This window comes from Tiliqua scincoides, chromosome 7 (genome assembly GCF_035046505.1).
Source record: "Tiliqua scincoides isolate rTilSci1 chromosome 7, rTilSci1.hap2, whole genome shotgun sequence".
NCBI classification, from domain to species: domain Eukaryota; kingdom Metazoa; phylum Chordata; class Lepidosauria; order Squamata; family Scincidae; genus Tiliqua; species Tiliqua scincoides.
This window is the reverse complement of record NC_089827.1, coordinates 26482888-26508561: the sequence shown is the minus strand read 5'-3', so window position 1 is coordinate 26508561 and position 25674 is coordinate 26482888. Positions and strand designations below refer to the sequence as shown.

The following is a 25674-nucleotide window of genomic DNA, read 5'->3' as shown; positions in this document are numbered from 1 at the left end:
CTCAGCATGGATGCTCCATTCTTAACCAGGGCACTCTAGGACATTCCAGAATGTCTTCATTTCTAGAGTGGCATGAGGAATGGAGGAGCTTCTCCATTAGAGAAGGGTGGAGAGGAGAGTGGCAGCGCTGATGCCAGCACCAAAGCAACTCTGGAAGGTAAGTAAGTCAGCCCCCTGGGTACAAAAGATTCCTTGTGCAAGCCTTGCTCCACTCACACAAGTCTAAATCCAACTCAATATCACACTCTCTCTTACAGCCCAATCCTGTCCTGTGCTCTAATAGGCAGGCCGAATGACCTGTGCAGTATCCAGTGTAGGGCAAGAGGTGGCTGCTGCGCAATTCATAGTAAGGGGATTTAGTTTCCCTTACCACATGTTGTATGGCAGCTATTTTGCTGGTGTAGATCCGAGCAGCCCAGTGCAACCAGACTGCTCAGGACGGGGGTCAGGATACAGCGTAGGTTGCCCAGGTCAGTCCCACCCCCCCTTCCTGGTCATCCTGCCTTCAAATGCCCCCATTCCACCCTCCCCAACCCCCCTCCCGCACTGGCTGCCCCCAGCTCGCACAAATTCAGCAGGTACAAATTCACTCACTCCAGTTTGGATCCCGCATGGGGAGGCCAGCACACATCCTCATACCGGCCTCCTCAGCTCACAAGGAGGTGCAAACATGCCTTAAGGCATGTTTGTGACACTCCTGGGCTGGCGTAAGGGACTTGCACCAGTCAAAGACTGGGCATGAATTGTGCTCTTATTCTTTTAAAAAGTGAAAACAGCATCTCTTTTCCAAATGTTTATTGCTCAATAGGTTTTGAAATTCATTTCTTATCCACAGTGAACAACAAGCATCTGTTTAATCACTAACACCAATGTCCAGGCAAACTGCTAGGCATCATTGAGCAAGATGCCTGACAAGGCTCTACATATACACTTGCATGCTTTAATCACAACACAATACAGCAGAGAAACTTATCTGGGTTGCATTCTAATAAATACATTAATGCAAAGCACACCTCAGTTTCTCAGCACCAATACAGATTTTTGTATCTGGTTTCCACCCCTGGTTAGGAGAGATATCAGAATTCTTCAGTATCAGAACAGTACTGTGTGTCTTAACTCCTTTAAGAAAAGGCACATTTCCATTTTATACACAGACAGGTGCCATTACCAGTTCCTAGCTGAATGCCATTTATCTACAAAGAAGAAAACTATGGCTATTCTCTTGCATAGATTCAACAATCTATAAACTGTTACAGACAGACATTATGAACTGCTACACTGAGGGAAGGGCTTACATTATCAGGAATAAATGTCACTGTGCTAGTATAGGAGAGGATAGAAGCTTGGCTGTTTTGTGGTGCAGCAATGTTCCTATATTGCCTAGAGACATTATAGACACTGAGACTAACAAAAAGATGTATGTGATTGCCCTCACTGTTCCATTTACCTGCAACATAGCTTCTTTGTACATGTAACTTATGTCACTCTGGTGAGGCCCCTCATCTTCTCATAAATATCCTGCATCCCTGCCTTTCACACCAAGAACTTTGATACAGCAAGGAAGGCAGAGCTGGTGAGCCTGCTCAACTTCCAAACAGCAATACTTCTTCAGCTATCACAACTGAATGCACTTTCTGTATAGCAACAACTGAAGGACATTTCTAGGATCAGGATGCAAATAGACAGTAATCTATGCAGAATTGTTTTAAACACCATTACAACAGGAGAAAAAGTATTTTGTTCAAAAAGGACAAAAATAAGAGAATATAAGACTCCTAGTACTGTAAGACAAGTATGAAAAAAAATCTAAGAATATCAAGATTTTGGCCATTTCAGTGAACTACTTTACAACAAGCCATAACAAGATAAATAATCAAGGTACCTGACAGTTCTGATTGATCTCTTTAAAAAACTTACCGCATAAGGCAAACCAATATAACTATGTGAATGATGAGAGCTGCTGTTATAAAGCTGGTGTGGATAACTGTTTGACTTCTCAACTACCACAGGGCTAGCTTCTACAGATTCAGGTCTGAAAAGCAAGAAGTATGGCAAAATAAGATTCCACTTTTGATTGTTATCACATTTCATTTATTTTGTTAATTAGTGATTAATATTAATTCTAATGTTATTAGAAAGTAAAGATACGAACACAAAATGGTTCTAAAGGAAACCACTTAAGAAAACTTCTTACAGGAGGTCAGTTAAGGGGCTCATAAAATTGCTATTGTATTATGGGTGCTACCAAATGATCACTATCAATTTAAACAACGCAGACAACAATGTTGTGCAACACAACACAGTTGCACAAAAGTGACTACAAGACAGGAGCACATTAGCATCAATAAAACTTTTTTTTTCAGTGAATACATATGAAGCGTAGGAGTCTGCCCATATGTTGTTAGCAGTATTTGAACCCCCAATAAAAAAAGTTACAACAATGACATCTAGTGGTAGCATAAGCACAGCACCACAGGTTCCCTGAGTTAATAGCACAGAATAAAGGGAATCCTCTCAAAGAGAAGGCAAAAATTAAGGAACTCCTGATTATTCCTCTCCCCCCCCCCCATTTTAAGCACAAGTTATGTACCAGCATTCTGTATTTGACTTCTCCTGGTTACTAGAGAAATATATAAGCTCAGAGTAAAATAAGGTGGTATATTAAGAAATTCCATTGGCACAACAATTACAAAAATTACATATGAATGCAAAACTTACCCTTGGATGCTACAATGCAAATAAAACACTTTGTTTGAAAATCTATTCCTAAAACCCACATGCTTTAAGAAACGAGAATTTAAGAAATCAAGAAACATGCATTTAAAAGTATGATTCAACTGCTGAAGATACTGAAGATATTCTTTACTGAATAAAGCAGTTTGTGAAGATGGAAGCAACAGCATGAAGGTCTTGCATGCAGACTCCTAACAGAACCCTAATTCGACTTTGCTCTTCTACAACATGTTACTCAATATGACACAAATGTCAGCACAACATTGTGCAGTTTCTTCCTCATACAATTTGCATGGATGCATGTTAGAAATTTGCATACAATTTGCATGCATGTTAGAAATGGGCTATGTCAGAATGCCAGATGCAAAGGAGGGCACCAGAATGAGGTCTCTTGTTATCTGGTGTGCTCCCTGGGGCATTTGGTGGGCCGCTGTGAGATACAGGAAGCTGGACTAGATCCAGTGGGGCTGTTCTTATGTTCATGCAAAATAGCACCACATGTCTCCGTATTTCCACATGTGCTCCTTAGGATACAATCCAACCTGCTATTGGAAAAGTTTCCATCTATCAGAACCAGAAGCTGGTCAGCTGAAATTTGACAACAAATACTGCCCCAATGAATAAAATGCAGTGTAACACATAATCAGCCTTGCACATCTGCTTTCTGACACAATACTTACTCCGAGCCTGCAGCCATTTCCAAATATGAAGCTTCTGCTGTGTCAACCCCCACCGGGACCACTATGCTCATGACGTTCGTTTCTGAAAAATTCGATTACTATGGAGTTCTGTGCATTGGTATCCAAAACACTGGGGCATGCCAGCCACAGTGCTCATTGCAAACATCTAAGTGCATCCACAAACTCTGTTTGAAAACAAAACAAAAAAGGTTGGCACATTTACTCATTTCAATGTTGACTTACACCATAGCCCAAAAGAATTCACTTTTTTCTTTAGAATAAAAACAAAGTGATTAAAGACTGCAAAACTGATTCAATCATTTGCAAAACACTTCAATCATTTTCTCTTACACGTATTTGCCAATTTTATCGAAACCCACCAAAATATGATTAGTTCCATTAAAAATATCCCCAGAGACTACAAAATACAGTATATGCAATAGTTCACACAGATTAACAGCATGATCCTAACTCCCCGTACAGTGATGCAGTGGTGCCAATGCAGGTACCGCTGTACCCCGCAACGGAGTTTTGGACTCCAGAGACCAACTCAAGAGTACAGAAACATTTGTTCCTTTGCCCTGGGGTAAGCCTCTAGCACCTCAGTGGGTTTACTTGGACCTGCGCCAACTCTACAGCTGGCACAAGTATGAGTTGATCTGTGCAGGTGGATCAGGCCCAGGAAGGGGGTTAGGATTCGGCTGGCTGCTGCCACCACCTATCCCCTCCAAGGCCCAATTTGCCCCCTCCCAACCCATCTCCTCTCCTCTCCATCCTCCCCCACCCCATTCTGTTTCACCCTCTGAGCAGTCTTACCCACTGTAGAGGGCATCCACTGCTTGTGGCAGCAGCCAGACCATGCACACTGGTACAGTCACATTTGCAATTGCTGTAAAGCATGCTATGGCGGCAGAACACATGTTCTGCCAGCATAACAGCTAGGTAGGATTAGGCCATTAGTTTAGGGGTGGGCATGTGCTTGTACATGTTACATCTGTAATGTTAGAACTGTACTTTAATGGCTATGGCATAACAAATATTACTAGGCATTTCTTTAGCACATAAGCAGAGTACAAATGGAAAACATGATTAAAGTAAAGACTTTCTATTTGATGTTTTAAACTAGGGATAGCTAACTGATGGACTGTCTTAGCCACCATTGTCGTTCTCTCTGCCTCCTCTACTCTTCCTGGCAGCAGAGGAGTGGAGTGCAACTCTCACGCATTCCTTTTAGCCTTACTAGTGCCAGAGTCTTCAGTATTGGGGTGGGTGTGAGAATCTCCCCCATCAAACCTTCTGAAACTGGGCAATCACATTGCTTAAGGGGTCTCCAACACTGACCCAACTAAAGGCAACACTGGATTTAAATACTCTTGACTAAAATAAATTTCCTCCAATACAGGGCCAATACAAACCTTATGCAACATAAAACTACCTAAAAAAAAAACCCCCATATAAATTAATCTATATAGTCATTTTCCTTTATACCAATTCCCATTTCTTTTTTCATGCCCCTTTGAACCAACGAGCTATCTTTTCAAGGTTCCCGACTTTTTAGGATAAAGTAGACTTAATTCTATCATACTGATAAAAGTTCATTACATTTCAACTTGATGTATTACAGAAAACTGATAATTTAATGAACAAATTGCAAAGGTAGGACTGAAACTGGAAAAAAACCCATCTGCCCCAGCATGAAGGAGAAGCTGTTAACATTCTATCCTACCTGGGCGAGGGTATTGCCCAGTTTAATGGAATGCCCTTTCTCTACCAGGAAAATGATAATTTAATGAAGGGGGGGCTATTTAAAGAGATTCCACAAACTGAAATTATATTTCTGGCGCCTTGTATAATATCACTTGCCACTCACAAAGTGTGGAATGTGTGCACTACTTACACTTTTTAAGAATGTATTTGTTTCATAATGCTTTATATATATTCATGCTACAGGCACTTTTCTATGTGAAATTAACCAGCTGTTTTTAGGAGGTGTCTGAAAATGACTTGCACACATCTAACTCCTCCAAATGAGATCCAAACCACAAAACATCAGAGCTACTTTCCTAAAGCTTTTTCCACTTGAGCTATGAAAACAATTGTTCTCCCTTTTTAGCCACCAGGGACAAGGTTTGTTAACCAGTGACAGCCAGGCAAGCTGAGCTGCTTGGAGTCTTATGCTGAACTTTTTTCCCCTGATTTCTATAACCTTCTATAACTAAACATGCATGCAACATTGTGGTGTATTTCATTAAGTCTCAGAGTATGATCTTGCTCAATAATCAATGGTGATGTAAAAAGAATCTGGAGAATTAAAAATTTAAATTCACTGCATCTACACTCCTAGTTTCGAAAACATTCCCTACAATTGTACAACAGGATAGAAAAGCACACCTCTTCCAAGTGTCTGAACAGTTTCACTGCTTACCATCTGCTCTGACTGCCCTCAGCAGGAATGAAACTGACACATCTGTCAGAAAAATGCAGAATAGAAAAGGTTGGTTTTCTAAATTCAGAAGATCTTAACTGGTGGAGCACTAGCTATTCCAACAACGCATCTACTATAAGACATACATTTTATACTTGTAAACCCATCGTTTACCAATGACTTCCTGCTATTTTAAAAGATTCCCCATGTAAGGTACCATCATGAACTTTTTTTTATTTTGGAGTCTAATGTTCTATAGAGCACAATATGAAATATAAGGGAAATTTAAACAATTATGGCTATGGTACTTCTTGGCTGTAATAATGCCTAACCAACCAATAAAACAAATTGGAAGGTTCTAGAGGGCCATACAAAATTCAAGCTTATTCTCATATAGAATTCCAAGTATTATGAAAATGAAAACAAATCCTTAACAGTAAGGCTGTGATAACTGTAAAACAAGAATAAACAGAGAGCTAGATAGCAACATGCTTCTTAAGAAATAAATTGGGTCATATCAATAAAACAGTCTCTACAGCCTCCTAACTGTACTATGAACATGACATTAGCAGAAATCCCTGTCCCTAAGTGTGGTTGAATTTAACAAATACAGAATTGGAACCATCACACATCAAATGCACCAGGTTATATTAACACAGTCCTGCAGTCCATAAAACATATAACATGTTTTACAGGGCAGCTAGTGCTCTTGGACTGACAGCTACTTGACACAGGAAGGTAAGCGACAAACTGCAAAGCTGTACTAATAGAAGTATGCTCAGCTTACATCAAGAATTAGTTCAGTACATGCTGAATCCCGCTAATAAGTTGGTTGTGTTCATCAGAACCCCTAAACTAGTGGTTCCCAACCTGTTTCGACTGACATCTCCCTTGACCTGCTGGGCCACTGGCCATGGCTCCCCATCAGGGCTACAATCCTATACATTGTATAGGGCAGTGGGTCTTTCCCAAGGATTCTGTGGCTCCCCTAGTTGGCTTCTGCAGCTCCCCATTTGGGAACCCCTACCCTAAATCATTTGACCAAGCAGTTGATTTTTTTCAAGTACAATACAGTACTTGAAAAACAATGACTTGATTTTCTGGCCAAGACTAGACACATGAAAACTATACCCAATTATGATTTCCCATATAGTCCTTTAAATGAGGTCTAAAAATGAGGCCTAAAATGGAATTGCTAGCTAGCTGTCCAATTTATCACAGTTCAGAGCAGCAGTTATCAAAGTCTCCAGGAGTTTGAGAACCGCTTTAAGTCTTTGCGGGAGTGAGGGAGTGATGACAACACGATCACTACGACCACAGCGGTGGCAGAGACAGAAGGGGTTTTTTGATACTTACCTATGCCAGTGCTGGCCTCTGGGAGGTGCAGGGAGCCCCACAAACCCCTTCACATGACTCCCCGCATTTCAGAAAAGTTAAAAATAGCCATTGCAACCTATTTCAGTGTTGCAATCGTGAAACCAGAAGTGTGTTGCAATCACTATGTTTAATTTTTCTGAGGTGCAGGGAGCCCTGCAGAAGGGTTCGGGGAGTTCCCTACATCCTCCAGAGGCCAGCACTGGCATACGTAAGTATTAAAAAAAAACGCTTCTGTCCCCAGCATTGCTGCAATCATGGCGATTGTGTTGCCCCCATCCTCCACCCCACCTCTTAAGGGGACAGAAGTAGGGCTTTCCTGGCTGGTGGGTCAAGATCCACCAGTTTGAGAATTCTTGGTTTAGAGAATTCCAAAATGGCTATTTCTAAACCTTTTGGTAAGAGTTATAATTCACTCAATAACGAAGGTGACCTACACTACATTCAGAACTGGTCCCTGCAGAATTCCATTTGATACCTCTTTCCAGTTTGATGCTGATCCATTCATTATTACTGTCTGAGTGAAGTTGTTCAACCAATTGCAGTTACTCATCTTTATTACCTGAAAGCAATAGGCATTTCATAATCATGTTTCAATATCAAATAGCTCTAAAAGATTAAAACTAGCCAACACAACTGGATTTGTAACAATTGTTTAAATCAGCTAACACTCAGCAAGTCAACTCAAAAATTTTGAACAAGGAACTAACAAAGTAAGCTGATATTTACAACATGACAGTATACTAAAATGTGAGTCCAGAACTAAATTTGCTGAGGGATCAGTACTATGACAATGTACAAAGAAACCAGCCAAATCAGAAGCCTCTGTATATCAAGTAGCACAGGAAATAGAACAAAAGCAGAAAAAGACAATCAAGTGAGAAAGATACTATATACCAGCAGTTCCCAAACTGTGGGGACCCACCAATGGGTCATGACTCAATTTTTGTTGGGTTGTGAAACTGACAGGTAGATTGGGATACGTGCATCAAGGATAAAAAGGTGGCTATTTGGGTGGGAGCACTGCTGCTCAATCACCATCATAGCCACACCCCTTGGCATTTATAAATTAGGCAGCAGCCTCAAGGGCCTCTAAAAAGTTTGGAAACCACTGTTATACTCAGTTGGGAAGCAAGAAGTGATCACAGAACCACCTCTGGCAGGAGTCCCCATATGTCTCCATTTTTTTCTGTATTCTTATGCTAAACACAGACCACTGGAATGAGGACTAGCACTCTATCTGCTAAGTACAGGAAGAAGAGACAGAAAAGAACGAAGAGGACACCTCATTGCTGTTGTAGCAGACAAATGGATTTCAATTGGAAGTCCTCCACAGGTGAAATCTGACTTGTATGTTACCCACTGCTGACCACTATACTCAAGAGATAACTGAAAAGCAATTGTCCAAGCTTGGGCAACAAGAAGCTTCCAGACAATAACTTCAATTCCCAATACATGAAGGAATTTATTTTGCTCTGATATTTCAAAACCTAAGGATAGACACTGAAGTCAAATGATCAAAAGAGATCAGTTAGCAACTATAGCAGAAGAAAGGTTTTCCAGTTACTCTGAGGACCTAATCTTACTAAAATCATTTGTCGCCCTCACTGCATACAATTTCAAGCTTCATAATGAAAAGCAAACATTAGAAACATAGTATTTGAAAATATAGATTTGCAAGCTTATATTGATCTAGCGCCAATCCAATTCTCAAACATATTTTGTTAATCTAAATTCAAATGAAGAAAAGAGGCAGTCAAAGCCTGGAATAAGGCCCTTACTTTACATGTTCACTATTTAGTCTAAGAGAAAATATTATATTGCAGTAGAGTATTGCTGTTGACAGCAATATGACAGTTTTCTGTGGTACTTAAATGTACATTAACTTAACACAACGTAGCTCACAGTGTCTAATCCAGCTTTTTTCAACCAGTATGCTGTGGCACATTGGTGTGCTGCAGGAATTTGGGGGATGGTCATTTTTTAGTAGGACAGCTGGGGAATGTGAACGTCTGGTTGGCAGTGTGGTATGCCTTGCCAATTTTCAAAAAATCTGCAGTGTGCCTTGACAATTTTATTACCTTGTCAGTGTGCTATGAAAGGACACTGTCAGTGTTACCTTGTCAGTGTGCTATGAGATGAAAAACGTTGAAAATCACTATAACCCATCCCACTAGCTATAACTCTACATCTACTGGCTGGCATGATATAATGGATCAGAGTGTGGGCTGTGAACTAGGGATAAAATCCTCCCCATGAACTTCAGCAAGAATAGTTACCATAAGACTGTGTAATAGGGATGATGTAATATAAATTCTCTGAATATCAAAAAAGAAAAGCATTCTATAAATCCTAACAATTATTATTAGAACCCAGAACAAAAGGTCTTGCTGAGCTTTAAAGTCAGCTTGAATTGTGCAGGGCTGAGCTTTACTCAACACAATTTTGAAAGATATTGAACAACAGCAAACAGAAAAGCCACCCTCAGCTTGTTCACCTGTGCAGCTATTAGTGTTTCGCCAGATGCCATTGTTCACGGTTCCCATTATTTCCTGAAAGGTCACACAATGTCAACATGACCTTTTCTACACCAATAGTCTCTAATAATGAAATGTCAGATTATTGGCTATTTCTTATCGAATAAGAAATAGATTATGAAAAAATATACACATCTGAGAGAAGTTTATTCAACTAAAATAAAACCAGAACTATAGTTGAGACCAAGAATGCTAGATATGAGTGGGGGGGAAGAGGTCTAGGTTTTATTTATTGTTTTAATAGTTGTGAGCTGCCTTATAGTCGAGAGATGCATATAAAAATTATAGCACACAAAACTTTCCATCACTTGACTACTGTTGTGCGAAAGTGCAAGAAGTTAGCTAGACTTTTTAAGTGTCAAATATTTTAAAAATTATATAGTGTATATATAGATAAATATGTATATGTATGTATGTTTTAGAATACACAGTTTTAACTAAATGCATTACAAATTACTATTTTTAAGTCTCAATATTTGCGGCCGGTACAGAAAAAAAAACTATGGAACATCTGAGTCAAGCAAACACTTTCGCCCAGACTCAGAGGAAGTAGCTTGCAAGAGAATAGCTGTGGGTAGAACTAGTTACATCAACTGGTTGGAGAAGCTGAAAAAAAGTTTTCCTTTAAAATGTGTAACTCATACCATTTGCAGGAAGTGAGGAATGCTTTTGGCCTGAAGCCACTGTGCCGTTTCCTAATTGGCCAGACAACTTTTCCAAAAATGTTCATAAAGGCATAGTTCTCACTTTTTCTAATACATGGATTCTCTCCCTTTATTAATGTCATTCTAATGGAAAGCATTCAGAGCAATTTCAAAGTAAAAATGAGGGGTAGAGGGCAGAAGCAATGGTGTGTTATTCTTCCTGAAAAACCAAAAGACACTTTCTCCTACTCTCAGCCACCAGTGCCTTTATCTTTTCCCCCCTGCCCTCCTACTTTTCCCCCATGTATCCTGTCTAATTGAACTGTAATTTTTTAGGCATAGATTCCTTGTTCGTTTGCATTTAGCAGGACTCATGTTTAAGTGGCACACAAACAATCTCCGAGATGATCCAAGCAAATGAAACATGGCAAAATTACACCCACTCTATATTACTGGCTCTCTTGCTATCATACCATTATGAAATAGGCCTTATCCATATCTCCAACAGAAAGGCCTCCTGGGTCTACCACCTATGGGGTCAAAGACGGGGCAAATAAATTTACAGGGGCCATAGAAAAAAGGTTAGATAAACAAGAGGTTAGATAAACAGTAATTTGTGGCCATATATCAAGCTTTACACTTTTAATTCAAGGAACAGTTGCCTAGACAAGAGCTTTCTGAAGTTTAGAAAGAGAGCATAGGAGAACTGAAAGACTATTTTTAAAAACTTCATTCTTTGAGTAAATATTTTGCAGTATATAAAGAAATGCTTTTTCTTATAGAAAGAAACATTACTGTATAAAGAATTTTTATTTTCCTATAAAGCAAACCATGACAAGTCATCTTTCATCTCTGCGGCACACCCAATTTTGGTCCTCCTTCCTTCAAAATCTGGAACAGAAGCAGGCTCACCACAACAGCTCCACCCCCGGTTCTGTGAACAGATGTACATACTCACCATGAAATGGTGGGATCATACTCATTTGTGTTTGCTGTCTTAAAAGTGCAAAACAAAACACAGTAAGGGTAAAAAGAAAATACAACTGACTTTTGAAATGGTCTAACTCAGTGGTTCGGAAATATTTTAGTGTAAGAACTCACCTTAAAAAAAGTTTCACTTTACCAGCTACTCAAGCCTCTGTGGCTATAATGATTGGGCAGCAGTGCTCCCCGCAAGCAGCAGGTTGTTCAACCCTTGAGGCACAGAGCCTAATCTACCCTGTCAGTTTCACAAACCAGCAATAACTGGGTCGTGGGCCAGAGACCCACATTTTGGGAATCAAAGGTCTAAGTTTTAAAAAAATGTTATCCTGCTTTCATAAACACAAGTCTGTTAGTTAGAGCAATGAAAAAAGTGTACCCAAATCTTCCATCCATTGTTTCTCCACATATTAACAGCACTGGATAGCTACCATTCAATTTTTACTTTAACCCAGTTCCTCTATTTCAGTAAACACTTACCTAAAACTCTTCACGTGTGGTAGAATATATTTTAGGGTTAGAACAAGTTCTCCCTCAGGTTTAGTTTTACTAACATCTAGGAACAGGAAAGCCGGTCAGCAAGATATTACAGTATACACTATCTACAACTATAAATTACCTCCACAGACTAACCATCTTTAAATAAATGCATATCAATGTGATGTGTTAAGACCCCTGCAAACTGGGTAAGGGGCACTTTCTTCAAGTGGGTGCTCCTCTTTTTAGCAGGGAGAGAGTAACTGGCACTCCTCACCCCAGCAGTGTCTTTTCTAGCAGCTGTCTACGGGTGTTCTTTTGCATCTTTTTAGATTGTGAGCCCTTTTGGGACAGGGAGCCATTAGTGATTTTTCTCTGTAAACCGCTTTGTGAACTTTTTTGCTGAAAAGCGGTATATAAATACTATTAATAATAATGTAAATAACTTCTAGAAAAATGCTCAGGATATGGCAACTCTTGAGATTAAGCAAGTCTTAAAGTTGAAGCACGACCATCAAAACTCCTCATGCCTTTCTTGGACAAACCTGACATGTACTGGTAGAGCTTCTCCATTCTTGGAACCCCTGTGGATGCTGAATTTTGTGGATAATCAAATCAGCCCCACCTGAGATCTCCAGAGAGAACCAGAGCTACGATCCAGTCGCCTCAGGAGGGCTTTCTGAAGCCTGCAGAGACAGCATGCATCCACCTGCTGCCTCTGCAGCCTTCAGAATAGCCTTTTTGGCTGAAAAAAAACATACTTCTGGCTTCCCAAGGGAAACTGGAAGTTACTTTTTATGCCATATAAGGCATTCCGAATGCCATAAAAGGCACTTTGAGGCCCTAAAGGGCTTCCCTGGGCCTCAGAATGCCTTACATGGCATTAAAACATCACTTCTGGTTTTCCCTAGGGAAACCAGAAGTAGCTTTTTTCAGCCAAAAAGGCCATTCTGAAGACCACAGAGGAAGCAAGCAGACGCACCTTCAGAAAGCTCTCCAGAGGCAACCAAAGCACAGCTCTGGTCTCCTCTGGAGGGCTCAAGTGGGGCCAAGTCTTGCTCCATGAGAGTCCAGGGGGACCTGTGTTGAGCCAGATCTGTGGATGAATAATTTACAGATATGGAGGCATATGTAGATTGGTGCTCTTGATGCATCTCAAGAATCACAATGGGACAAAAAAGGGAATTTGTCCTTTCAATGATTATTCTTATTAAGAATTCAAACATGTTTTTTACAATAAGCATAATATTTCAGTATACTAGTGTTCTGAGTTGCCAAAACCAAGTATCACAATATAAATACAATTGTTGTGAATGGCCAAACATGCTCACAAAACTGCAAAAACAAGTCAGTGGAAAACAATTTACTTGCCAAGAAGGATTTATCGCAAAGTTCTGCTAACTCCAGGGTACTTATCACACACAAACGCAGAAAATAAAACTACAACATGACCAACATGAAAGTACTGACCAACCCAGTACTGTGTAAGGGCAAGATTAACAACATGTCTCTATCCAAATACTGACTTGTCAGATTTTGCTGTTGTGATGTCAACAGGGTTCAAGTAACAGTATCAGAAGTCACTAAAAGGTTTGTAGAAACAAAAGGGTGATAGTCCCCCATTTGTCTTAGCACAGATAGAGGACTATGGCCATAAACACAGAGTCAACCTATATGTGCATACAAATGTGCTATAGAGGCTTCTAAGTAGAATCATGTTTTCTGTGTGTATCTACATATACAAAGACTCCCCTGGGGAAGCCAGTGGTGTTAAAAATGAATTTAAAGCCAGAAAGCAAAAGCCAGTGTCACTAACTTTTAAACCAATTATTCCCAAACTGTGGATCACAAGCCAATTTTTGCTGAGTCACAAAGAAGTTGTATGCCACTTCTAGCTGTGATGCTACAAGGCATTCTGGAGTGCTACCTGGCCTCTGCAAGGCATTCTGGGATGCAGAAGCTGATGAAATGGGTTGTGCACTGAAAAGTTTGAGAAGCACTGGTTTAAATACACTGAGATTACAGAACTGAAGCCTGTTCAGACTTACCTAATTTTTTAAGGCTGAAGAAATGGGATTAGTAGAGGTATTTGAAATCATAATGTGTTCCAACTACAGATCAAAAGTAGTTCCTTGCTTAGCTCTAAGCACTTCCTCAGTGGACAAAACCAACTAAATCTGATCTAAATGGCCAGGATGACATGAAGAATCTCTCATTCTATGACTTTGTTGTCAACTGTGATTAGCTTAAATGAAGTCAAGTAAGTTGGGGGTGGTCCTGAGACAGCTGTATTTTACCCTTCTCTCATTCTGAAGATAAATACTAATTGCACCTATATTTATGAATGTTTCTAAATTAGTCAAAAAAGTACAAACATTGGAATGCAATAATGACACTGCAGCAATACTAAGTTTCCAATATTTCATTTTTATCAATGATTTTGAAGCTTTCTACCTCCAGACAACCTAGTCCATACCTATTTGTCTGCAAAGGAAATCCTATGCATCTGCTGAAGAACTCTGGTATTGCAAAAGATTCTGAGGCACATTCTAAGGCAAACTCTTAAATTACATGGGACATCATCCAGACTCACTGGGCTTTTCCATTAATCCACAAAGACTGAAAATAAAGAGTAGAATGTGTTCAATGCTTTCTTCTGACTAAGCAACTAGCAGAAGAAGATCACTAGTGGCAGACTTTGGTTTTGTCCACCATCGCTGAGCAACTCCAGAAGTATCTCATGAAAGCTCATGGTACAATAAATGTGTTACCCTTTAAGGTGCCACAAGAGTATTTGTTGCTTTTGCTGCTATAGATTATAGCTACCTCTCTGGAAGTGATCTGTTTAATGTTCTTAAAACTTCTGAGGGATGCTATTTGAGAGAGAGAGAGAGAGAGAGAGAGAGAGAGAGAGAGAGAGCACACCATCATTAGCTGTGTATGAATCTTGCCATCTTTCATTACAATAAACTTTTTCATTGACGGAGTTGCACTGACTGAGAAGACAATATGAAACCGAAATGGAGATAACAGTATTTGTATTTTTAAAATTTGAGGAAGTTTTGGTGTTGTTTTTTTTTTACTTTTTCCCCTACTGAAACAGGAAAAAAATATGATTCAGTAATAAAAACTCCAGCAATAAAGTTAAGGCAAAATGGCTAGGATAATAACAATTCCAAAAATACAAGGAAATTGAAATAGCCAGTTTAATAGCTTTAACTCTATACTGCAAGATGAAACAGTAAAATACTCTTCCCTCTCCACAAGCAATTTGTTTATTGGACACTACTTTTGAGGTTCTCAAATGAAATGAAAGCCACAGTAATATTGGAAAAAAATACAATTCCTTTCCCTTCACAAACATATTAACTGGATGAATGAAGACTTCATTTACTGTCATGCTTCTCTGTTTTACATAATTGTTAAACAGATTTCTGATTTTGTAGATTTATTTTACTAGCATACTACCACAGATTGAAGGCTGTTTTGATGGCATAGGGACAACACTTATTCAGTTCTGCATTGCTTTCCTTTTTGATATTTAAACTGTCTTCCTGTTTTATCTGAACTCTACAGGGTTGTTTGCCTTTTGTGCTTTTGGAGTATCAGATACTAATGACACAGACACTACACTCAAGGTATTTTCAGCAAAAACTTCCATTTGATGCTTGCCATTGACAGAAGTATCTTACTAGAAGTCATCATCCAAGACTTTTTTTTTAACTTTTATTCTCTTATTCTTACTTATTACAATGCATAGTACCCCTTCTCACTCCCACTGCCCAACAAGAAACTCCATTTACAGTTAAGAGAATCAATGTCTCAAGGCACGCTGGCAGGCAGACTAGCAGGGAATCAGAGGAACTCTTTGCTCACTGAGTGAAGTGCCAAGCCAGAGTCCGAAGTTTTATAAAGTTAGATGAGGCCCTCCCAACTCCTCATATTATCTGGTTTGCCAGGATGCACTGTAATTACACCCCCTGAACACATGAAGTGGTGGCACTGCAGCACAGCAAAGATCAGACCAGCAGTTGCCTCAGTTTGTAGGTTGCCAAGGTAGCACATGGTAGGTTGCAATCACGCAAACCGAAAGTGAGGTCTGATAACAGACTGGAGCTCATTGCAGCTGCATGGAGGGTCGCAGATGCAGCTGCAAGCCTCCAGGACTCTCCATGATGATGCAGGACATCCACAGTTAAGTGGGGGTGTTCCTGGGTCCCTGTGGCGCCACAGTCACTGTAGCACCAATGGAGAACCATTCCAGGGCCACGCCCCTTAAGGGGGAATTGCCCAGTTTTGGTTCCCAATGGTGGGTCACGACTCACACTTTGGGAACCACTTGCCTAATGCAATGTTAGTAAGGAACAGGGGGAAGAAGAAGGGGGGAAAGGTGTATTCTTACCATTTTAATAACAGAAAGTGTAATTGGAACTATGTACTGCAAACCTGATACAGCAAACCTGACTACAGAAGGTTCCCGACTTACAGACGTTTGAGTTACGAACATCCGACTTACGAATGGACTTGGTAGGGGCTTTGAAGTAGGTGCAGCTGTGAAGACATTTGCAAAACAAACAACAGAAACTGCTTGGAGACAACCAGCACAGCTCAGTAACTTTGAAAATAGCGACCCTTACCACAAAGAAAAACAACAGCTGGGTAACACTGAAAATCTGTGGGACTCCCTGGAGCAGAGAAGATGCAGGCAGCAGTTGGTATGGCCAAGACTGGTTGGGCACTGGGAAAGCTGAGATTTTGCAAGGCACAGGGAAGTTTACATACCATATGAGAAATATGGGCCCTGAATGGAGGCAGCTCCAACAACAGAACAAAACACAGCCATAGTTGGCAAGGACAGAGGAGAAGGTTAAAACTGAGTTTGAACAAGGCCCCCCACAGTTTCCATCTTCTCTCTTTAAAAAGTAAATATACAGAAAACCTTATGGTCTAATTCCTATAATTTAATTATTATTAATGTGATTAAAAATTAAGACCAAAGGAACATCCTTATGACAGCACCATTCTGCGTTCTGATTGGCTTGATCCAGTGGACAATCCAGAATTGTAATTTTGCTCATATTCAGGTCTTTGGAATTACCCTGCCTCCTTGAGTTACAGACAGCTGTGTTGGTCCTTTAGCACCAGCATAGTACTTCCTTGGTTGGTGCTTTCACATAGGTGTGATAGTGCCAGGCCAGCAATGATCAGAGTTTCAACAAAGTATGAACCAATGGAACCTTACCTATACTCAATTACGGGCTGGATGTGTCCTGTTTCTAGTTAGATACCATGACCTACTTAGATTTTTGAGTTGATTTACAATGAATTAGGAAGATTCCCCCCCCCTTCCCCAGAAAATCAACAAAATACTGACTGGCTTTCAAAATTCTGTGAGTACAACTGAACAATAAAAATACAGAATGAATCACTCTTCCTCAATAAGAAGAGTACTTATAGCACCTCACTAGACTGAAGTTCTGTTCTACTTCTCCAACACTGTTGGGGTATTTAAAGCAATAACAGCTGTCAAGGTTTAGAAATAACAGCCATTTGTTATCAAAGCTGGAAGGTTGAGGACCTGCCAGGATAGTACAGCCCAAGCTATATTCTTCCACATTTCTTTGAGCTCACTACACAATTGTAAGAATCTTGTTTCTTGGGCAAAGTTTGACATCTTGAAAATTCCAGTTTAGTTTGGAAAAAAAGACCCCAATGCATTTCTAATCATTAGTTCAGAAAAAACAAAACGAAGAACTCCTAGTGGTTCGTAGTAGAAGTTTTTCCAGGTAGCTACCTCTGTCCGTTAAGATTACTATCCAGTTTCACCTGAACTACAATTCTATAGCATATGCCACCCCTTCCTTCCTTATAGTCTCCATTCCAGTCAAACAAAAAAAACTTTCATCTGCAAAAATGTGATTTCAAAATGAATCTTTTATGCAGTGTACCCCACCCACTTGGCAGTGTCACAGCCTCCTGGAAATTCACCAGACCCCAGTTTTGCTAACAAAAACCAACATATTCCTACACACAGGAGAAAAACAAAAGCAAGATAACTTGATTTAATATTCTAGCTTCCATATTTTGGATAACTATACCTTAGATGAGGAGGTCAACAGTTCCTGAGCCTTTCGAACAATGCAAAGTCCTGAATAATGGTATTTTTTCCTTTTCAGATCTTGATACCCCTACTGAAATTCCTATATTGGTTTCCTATCCAATCATAATCCAGAATGAACTCTTCATTCAAAGTCCCTTCAAAGTCCTATATGGTCTTATGGTCTATATGGTCTTATGGTCTTTCAAAGTCCTATATGGTCTTGTCCAAGTTCTCTTTGCTAGTCTAGTTCTACTGGGCATGAAGGGAACCTAATTCCTAAAAACTACTCCCCCTTTTCTTCTTGCTCCCCCTTCTTGCTTCATAAGCTTAGAATTACCACTCAAAACATGTTTGTGTTGTCACCCTCCTCTCAAATCCTTCCTCACAACGCATTTTTTTCCTTTAAGTCCTTGGCTCAACTCCTTAGTCTTCTTTGCCTACTGTAAGTATGCTTAACCGAACCGAAACTATCCTTCCCACTTTCCTCATCCCTATCTTCCTCCCCCCCCCCACATCAAATTCTGAACTGTAGACTTCTCATGACAGAGACCTACCTTACAGTTTGTTACTTACCATCAGTGGTACACACTGATGGTAAAGCAAAAATGACTCACAATGGTGCAGCACCTTCCCAAGAGAAATGATATTTAGACATTTTGCAAACTTTACACCTGAGTAGAAAGAGTATCTGTATATTTTCCTGAAGCATATGCACCCGATAAAGGGTTCTATAGTCACTGGACATGGGCTATCTAAAGTTGAACCTTGTGGGAAAGGTACGTCTTTCTCTATTGCTTATGAGTTTCCAAAGCAGGCAACTGGTGGACCACTGAGGAAAACAGGATGGACAAGATGGTTCACAGCTCTTCTATCTCTGTCTAAGGAAGGTGCTTTTCTTTCAAGACTGGGATAGAAAACTACATCAAAAGGAATATCTGTTCTGCAACACAGCAATGGTGGTGGCCATCACTCCATGTAATTCCATTTGAAAGAAGATAACAAGACTGAGCAGGGGATTTCCCCCCACCCACAAAGGAGGGGAAAAGACACAGAATTGTCCATTGGATTCTTTATGTCCCCAATTCAGCATTCCTACGGAACCAATGAAGAAACTTCATCAATTCAATGGGTGATGTTGAAAAATAGCATTGCTGAAATTACAATATTTTAAACACATAGAAAACACTGGCGCAAAAATGCTCCCAAGCTTAACTACTCTCTCCTTATATTGAAATCTGATAAACAGCAGTAGTTTTTTCCAAGATTCAAATAATCTCTTTTAAGAGTTAGAATTACAAATGCCTAGTAAGTTTCATGGCACACACATATACAGAAACAAAACAAAAAAAAAGAATTTTTAAAAATATCAGGATCAGAACTCATGAATCTATGTTTTGGTCTTAAAAATGGTTTATTATTTACTGTGCTATCTGCAAACATGGGACTTTAAAAGTAATTAGGAGATATGCCCCTGGGTTCAAAATGTAAATTCAGTTTACAGATATATATTTCTGAAGTTACAGCCTGTTTAAAGTAACTTGGATTTATCATTCCTACTAAACAATTAAAATAAAGAGGAACTATAGCTGACCATTTATATAGATGAGAAAAGAAGCAATAATCTGATCTCCTACCTCCTGTCCAAGACCTTTATGCCCTTTCAACATATTTCGAAAAGATATGGTGCTTCACAAGTAATTCGTTCAATGCACAAGTTCTGAAAGTTATTAGGTATCAAGGCCTGATATGAAACATGTACACAAAGTTTAATTTTAAAATTAAAACAAAAACCTGCAAAACAAGAGAACTACTTAAAATATTAAAGAGATAATGACAAACATATACTCTAATGCAGTGGTTCCCAAACTTTTTCAACAGGTAGCTCCCTTGACATCCTGGGCCACTGACCACGAATCCCCATTAGGGCTACAATCCTATACATTGTATATAGTGGCAGGTTTTTTGTGAGGATTCTGTGGCTCCACTGGTTGGTTTCCGTGGCTCACAGTTTGGGAACCACTTTACAAATTGCAAAAAAATAAGACACTATACACAAATTAGATGTTGAAAATGATGAACATGTTAAATACTTAGCCACACACCTATATCTTGTACAATATCACCGACTAATTAATATTTAGTATTTGGACTGCAAACTTGAAACAATGCACAATAATAATTCAAAGAGTATTTTGTACCAAATAAGAAAACATAACCCAATGTATTATAAATCAATTATATAGAAATTAAATATTGCTTTGTTCAAAAGCCTGAGGATTAGTGGCATGCAGTGGACTTCTTATAGAGTTGTATGTTTAGTTAACTGATATAGAAAAATGTGTGTAATATGATACTTTATTACATCTCCTCTAGAGGTTTTGAACAGGAAACATACTAGATTCAGGGGTGTCAAACTCATTTCAACCAACGGGCGAATGGCATCCATGGCCCCTGTTAAAGGCTGGAAGTGATGCCGTTAAGGAGGTTATGACCTGAAATAAACACTTTTTTTGCACTAAAAATTCATTAACTGCAAATGACAGAAAAGAAAATATGGTACAGTCTGCCTCTTCCTTAGTACCGTTTCTCACATTTTGGGACCTCCTTCTGTCTTGCCTTCCCAGCAACTCAGCAGAAGCTGTGCTGCTGAAAGGGTGCCTCACATGATAACTGGACACTCCCAGCTCCACCTTTTCAGCATTGCCACTTCTGCTAATGCATCACTTCACAGCTCAGCAGCTGAGAGCAGCTGATGGTGGTGCTGGGAAAGCCCAATTATCATGGGGGTGGGGCAGATAAAGAGCTTCTGGAGGCCGTATCTGGTCCATAGATCTTATGTTTGACACCGCCATACTAGATTATTTTTAGTTACTTTATACTAGTCCACACTACAGCATTTATTAAAATAAGTTTCAAAATTAAACTAATGTTTTCCACTTGAATGCTTCTGGATCGCCCATGAATTTTTCCTCATAGTCTTAAAGTATATTTCAACTCAAACGAAAGAATTTTCTGGGTGGTTGTTTGCTTTGCAATTAGAAATAGAATGCAGACACATTATTTGGGCAAACCAAAATAGAATACTTTATATTTTGCATTTTCCATTTCTCCAATTTGAAAAGGGAAAGAAAAAAAATGTTATGTAAAAAAACATATGAGAGATGTTAATTTTTTCCAGGTATGGAAACAAATATAAGTCATAGAAGAGTTTATGGAATCTTCTTAGATGATCCCACCATATTGCAATGTATGATGTGTATTATGATCAACTAGTCTCTGCATATCTACTCAAAAGTAAATCTTATTGCATTCAATGGGGCTTAATTTCAGGAAAATATACACGGAACTGCAGCCTTAATCAAAGAAATTCTAGCATGACTAACTTAACAAGATGGAAATGTTTTCTTCTCATTTCTGACCAATGTCATGTGAAGTCAATTTTTTTTCATTTCTTTTATATACTTCCTTATTTTAGGCCTTAGCCTATATATTTTTTTATAGCTGTGAGACTGTTGCATCTTATTCAACTCAGTGAAGTCTTTTTAGTATTTTTTAAGCATTGAAATTTACATTTCTATTCTGATTAAGTATTATTCATCAACATTATTGCCTAAGATCCGTTTTAGAAAAATCCTCACTGAATGAAGAGATGTCTGCTACCTGACACTGAACAACAGAAACAGAAGCAGTGATGCAATAAAAGACCGAATTCTGAATCCCACTTTGTGATTCCAAGGGTGAACCTGTAGTACAAATACCATTGAGGCTACGGTCTTATTAATGCTTGGGAGCAAAGCCCATGGAACACAACAGAACTTCTGAAACAGCATGCATAGGATCAGGCTTTTAGTCCACTAATTCCCATATAGTAGATCAGAACCCATCAATGGGATGCAACACTGCCAACAGAAAGCATTAGGGACAATGCAGAACAAAGGCCTCAAGATGGTTTCAATTGTACATGAAGAGGCTGGATTGACAAGTGGGTTCTGACCAAAGACAAGATTCTGCTGGTGGTTTCCTTCAGCAAAGTATTCAGAAACCATAGAATTAACAATGAAACACCAATTAGACCATTCTAATGTAAGTCAGTGTAAGTTTTAATTCTCTTAGAATCCCTTTTGAGTTAAACCAAATGTTGCCATTTTAGGAATAAAATAAAACCCTTCATTTTTGTGAATACATATGTATTCAGTAAGAATTACAAATATGTGATCCAGATTAAAATATGATCATCTGAACAAAAACCTCTGCAATAAAGGAACAAATTCAGATTAATACAGAACATCCTGCTGTTCCAAATTTATAACAATATTCCCAAGACAACATATTTTAAAACATATCATGAAAATAGCAACAGTTCTGACAAGGTCTGTATTCCCATTACACTACCATGCCAAAACCACTATGCACAGGGCCTCACAACATATTGAAGGCATACATGAACAGTCTTGTAATGCATACCATGTTCCCTCTCACATGTCTAAGAAACAGGTTGTCAATTATGCAAGGCAGTGAAAGTTATTAATTTACATATGTTGTCAGAGTGTGGAGGGGAAAAAATGTCTGCTGCTACAAAGCAATATTTTTGTTTGGCCTTTTAAAATCCAGAATGTTCCAAGGGTACTCTAAAGCTAAAACTTGGACCTCAAAACATTTAAACTGCAAAATATGAATACTGAAAACTTTCATGTACTTCTATTGAAACATGCTGCTCACAACTGTGATGCATATCTACTTATGCAGACATGCATAAACTACTGTGCATGTCTACTTAGAAATAAGCCCCATTGTGTTCAGTGAAGTTTACTCCCAGTAAGAATACACAGGATTGCAGTATCAGTATACCAGAAATTCATCCTGGAGGAAGGAGGTGCTTAACAGAATACGAATGACATTCTTAAAAAAATAATTACTTATTTGTCTGGGGAAATTAATATTTCTTTAAAATGTGCTACTTTTTCACACAGAAATATGTACTGAATATGCATGAAGAGAAAATGTTTATAGGGAAATTAAGTACAAGCACAAAAGGGGGGGACCTCCCTGGAAAATATCTGAGGAGCAGCAGCAGCAGACTATTAATAGAGAAGAAATTAGTTTGACAGTGCCATTGCAGTCTCAAATGAAATGCCATTTTAAGAAAGATGATTGTTTTCAATTTCTCACTTTAATACTGCATTGCTGTCAATAGCAGACAGCATTGTAACACAAATCTGGGTTAAGAGACAGGAACTTGTCCACCATTTTAAAAACAAAAGTGAAAAGATTAATATGGCATACATATCAACTCACTTCAAACATACACACACAACCCAAGCAGCTACATGAGTCCGTCATCTTTCCCCTCCCCTAGGAAGAGTTGTCTCGTTCATTTGCCTTTCACACAAATAACCAATAAAATTAATCAGCTGGAACACAGCATTTTAATCGTAGTAAAGATGAGACATGTTTTGTTCATGATTGGAAGACAGCAATCTTTTTTCATTTAAGCATATTAAGCAGATAATGTGCTGCAGACAAATGCACTGCATGGGGTGTGGAGGACCCGAGCTGATTAGATTACCACAACATCAGCCTGGGGCCGCCATTTTTAGAATCTCTAAAGGACAAAAGAGGGAAATTACAGTTTTTACTCCACTTTCACAGAAAGTAACTTTAAAAGTATAAGTGTGTGCTATCAAACGCTCTTTGTGGGTCATGTATGTTTCCAGACAATGTTTTAATTTCTCTAAAATATGCTTTGGAAAGGGGGGGAAAGAATTCCCTTATTAATCTCTTTTAAGGCAGTCTAAATAAAAGTGAGGCGGTAACAGTCTGAAATTCAGACCGCTTAATACAAATACAGCGTTGATACAAATACAGCATTGGAAAGAGAGTTCTGTGTGAATTGGGAAGCTCCGGGCTTGGAAGCAGCACACATTCCTCGATGATTGAGACTGCAATCCTATCCGCACTTTCCTGGGAGTAAGCCCCATTGGCTCTAACGTGACTTACTTCTGAGTAGACGTGCATAGGATTGGGCTCAGAGTATGGAGGTGCCCAGGACCTTTCCAATTGGAGCAGATCCTGTTTCTTCTACCCTCTTTAGTAGCACACAGTGGACCGTTTGTTTCTCCTCCCCCCCCTCGTCTGCTGCAGCAATCAGGGGCTACTCCTCCACCTCCTTTCCTAAAAGAGGTTTCAGAAGCGCCCCGGGGAGGAGAACACCCGTGGCCTGAAGAGCAGGGCATGGAACACAGAGGGCCACAGACAGAGCCTGGTACCGACCAGGAAGCTCGCATAATCCCCCCCCGCCGCCTCCCCCTTTAAAATCACCTCAGAAAGTCTTTAGAACTGAGCGCCGTTTGTCTGTGTTGTGCCACAGCCCCGAGAAGATGGAAGGGAAGCGAGGGGTGTGTGTGTGTGGAGGCAGGTTAGGCCCATCACGAACCCTACAGAGCCCAAGCCCGTGCGTGTCTACTCAGGAGTAAGTCCCACGATAGCCCACGGGGCTGACTCACTCCCAGGAAAGTGGGGGTAAGACTGTAGCCTTAGGCTGCAATCCGATCCACTCTCACCTGGGAGTAAGCCCCACTGACTATCATGGGGCTTGCTCCCGAGTAGACACGCACAGGCTTGGGCTCTCAGACAGGCGGGGAGCACAGGGCAGCTTCCCGAAGCTGCCTCCCCTCGAACTCAATGCTGGTTGCTGTGAATAGCAAATGATGATAAAGCGTCTGTTCTTTATTAAACCAGACGCCTGCAGAACTGCAGCTCTCTCTCGCACTCACACAGCCTCTCTCCGAGACACACACACAGCCAGCCTCTCTCACACACACCCCACGTCTCTCCTCACACCCCCTCCTGAGGGTTCCTTTCTTCCCGGGGAAGGCCGGAGCACAGACCCCGACCCTCAGCCCTGCCAGTGGCAACAACGCGCCATATTCCCCGGACTGAGCGCCTCCCTCCCTCCCCAACGCGGCCCCGAGCGGCGAGACAGACAGACACCCACAGCAGAAACACGCACCCCCGGGGGGAAGGGGAGGGGAGGGGGCCGGGACACAGCCGCTTCGCCCTCCCCCCGGGCCCCTGCCCGCGCAGGATGACACTCGCGCCCCGCGGCTGACCATCGTGGCAGCTCACCTGCAGTGGTCACAGGCCAGGCGGCGGCACCGGAGCGAGCCTCGCTCCCCGACCCAAACAATGCAACAGTCCCACTGCGGTGTCGCTCGCCCGGGCGGGACGCAGCCCTGGCAGCTTGAGGGGGAGGGACGCGCGGCGCTCGCTGCAGGCAGGGCCGCCGGAGACGCTCTTGACCGGCTCTGCACGCCCCTCGGCTGCCACTGCTGCGCGGCCAAGGCTCGGCTCGGCTCCGGCTCGGCGCCCGGGTCTCCCTCCTCGCAGCCGCCTACGCTCCCTATGTCACTGCCTCTCTCCGCGAAGATGGCGTCGCGCCCCCTCCCTTCCCTTCCTCCCGCGGCACGGGGTTCACCCGCCCCGCCTGGCAGGGGCAGGGTTACCAGGGCGAAGCCAAACAGCCGCCATTTTGCTTGTGGGCTGGGCGCCGCAGCCGCCGCCATCGCCGCCCGCGCCCGGGAGGGCGAGCCCTCCTCCGGCTCCATTTTGCAACATGGGGCCGGAGAGCAGAAGCGGAGACCCTTCTCCCAAGCTCGGGAAGGGGCCTTCTGCCTGCAGGAGTGCCTGAAGGGGGCAGGGGACGCCGCCGCTGGGGTTGGAGCGC

The 25674-nt window shown here is 40.9% G+C and overlaps 1 protein-coding gene across 3 annotated transcripts in view; it reads right to left on the bottom strand.

The window, feature by feature from the left end:
- KMT2E (lysine methyltransferase 2E (inactive)) overlaps positions 1-25371 on the bottom strand; it is a 76036-nt gene extending 50665 nt beyond the window's left edge. For all 3 annotated transcript variants that reach the window (XM_066633700.1, XM_066633701.1, XM_066633702.1), the window contains exons 1-3: positions 25077-25371; positions 3414-3598; positions 1918-2032 (exon numbers count right to left, since the gene is read on the bottom strand). In XM_066633700.1, the coding sequence (XP_066489797.1) occupies positions 1918-2032; positions 3414-3484 (186 nt within the window). In that variant the 5' untranslated portion in view covers positions 3485-3598; positions 25077-25371. The remainder of the gene's footprint in view (positions 1-1917; positions 2033-3413; positions 3599-25076) is intronic.
- Positions 25372-25674: the final 303 nt, after the last annotated feature.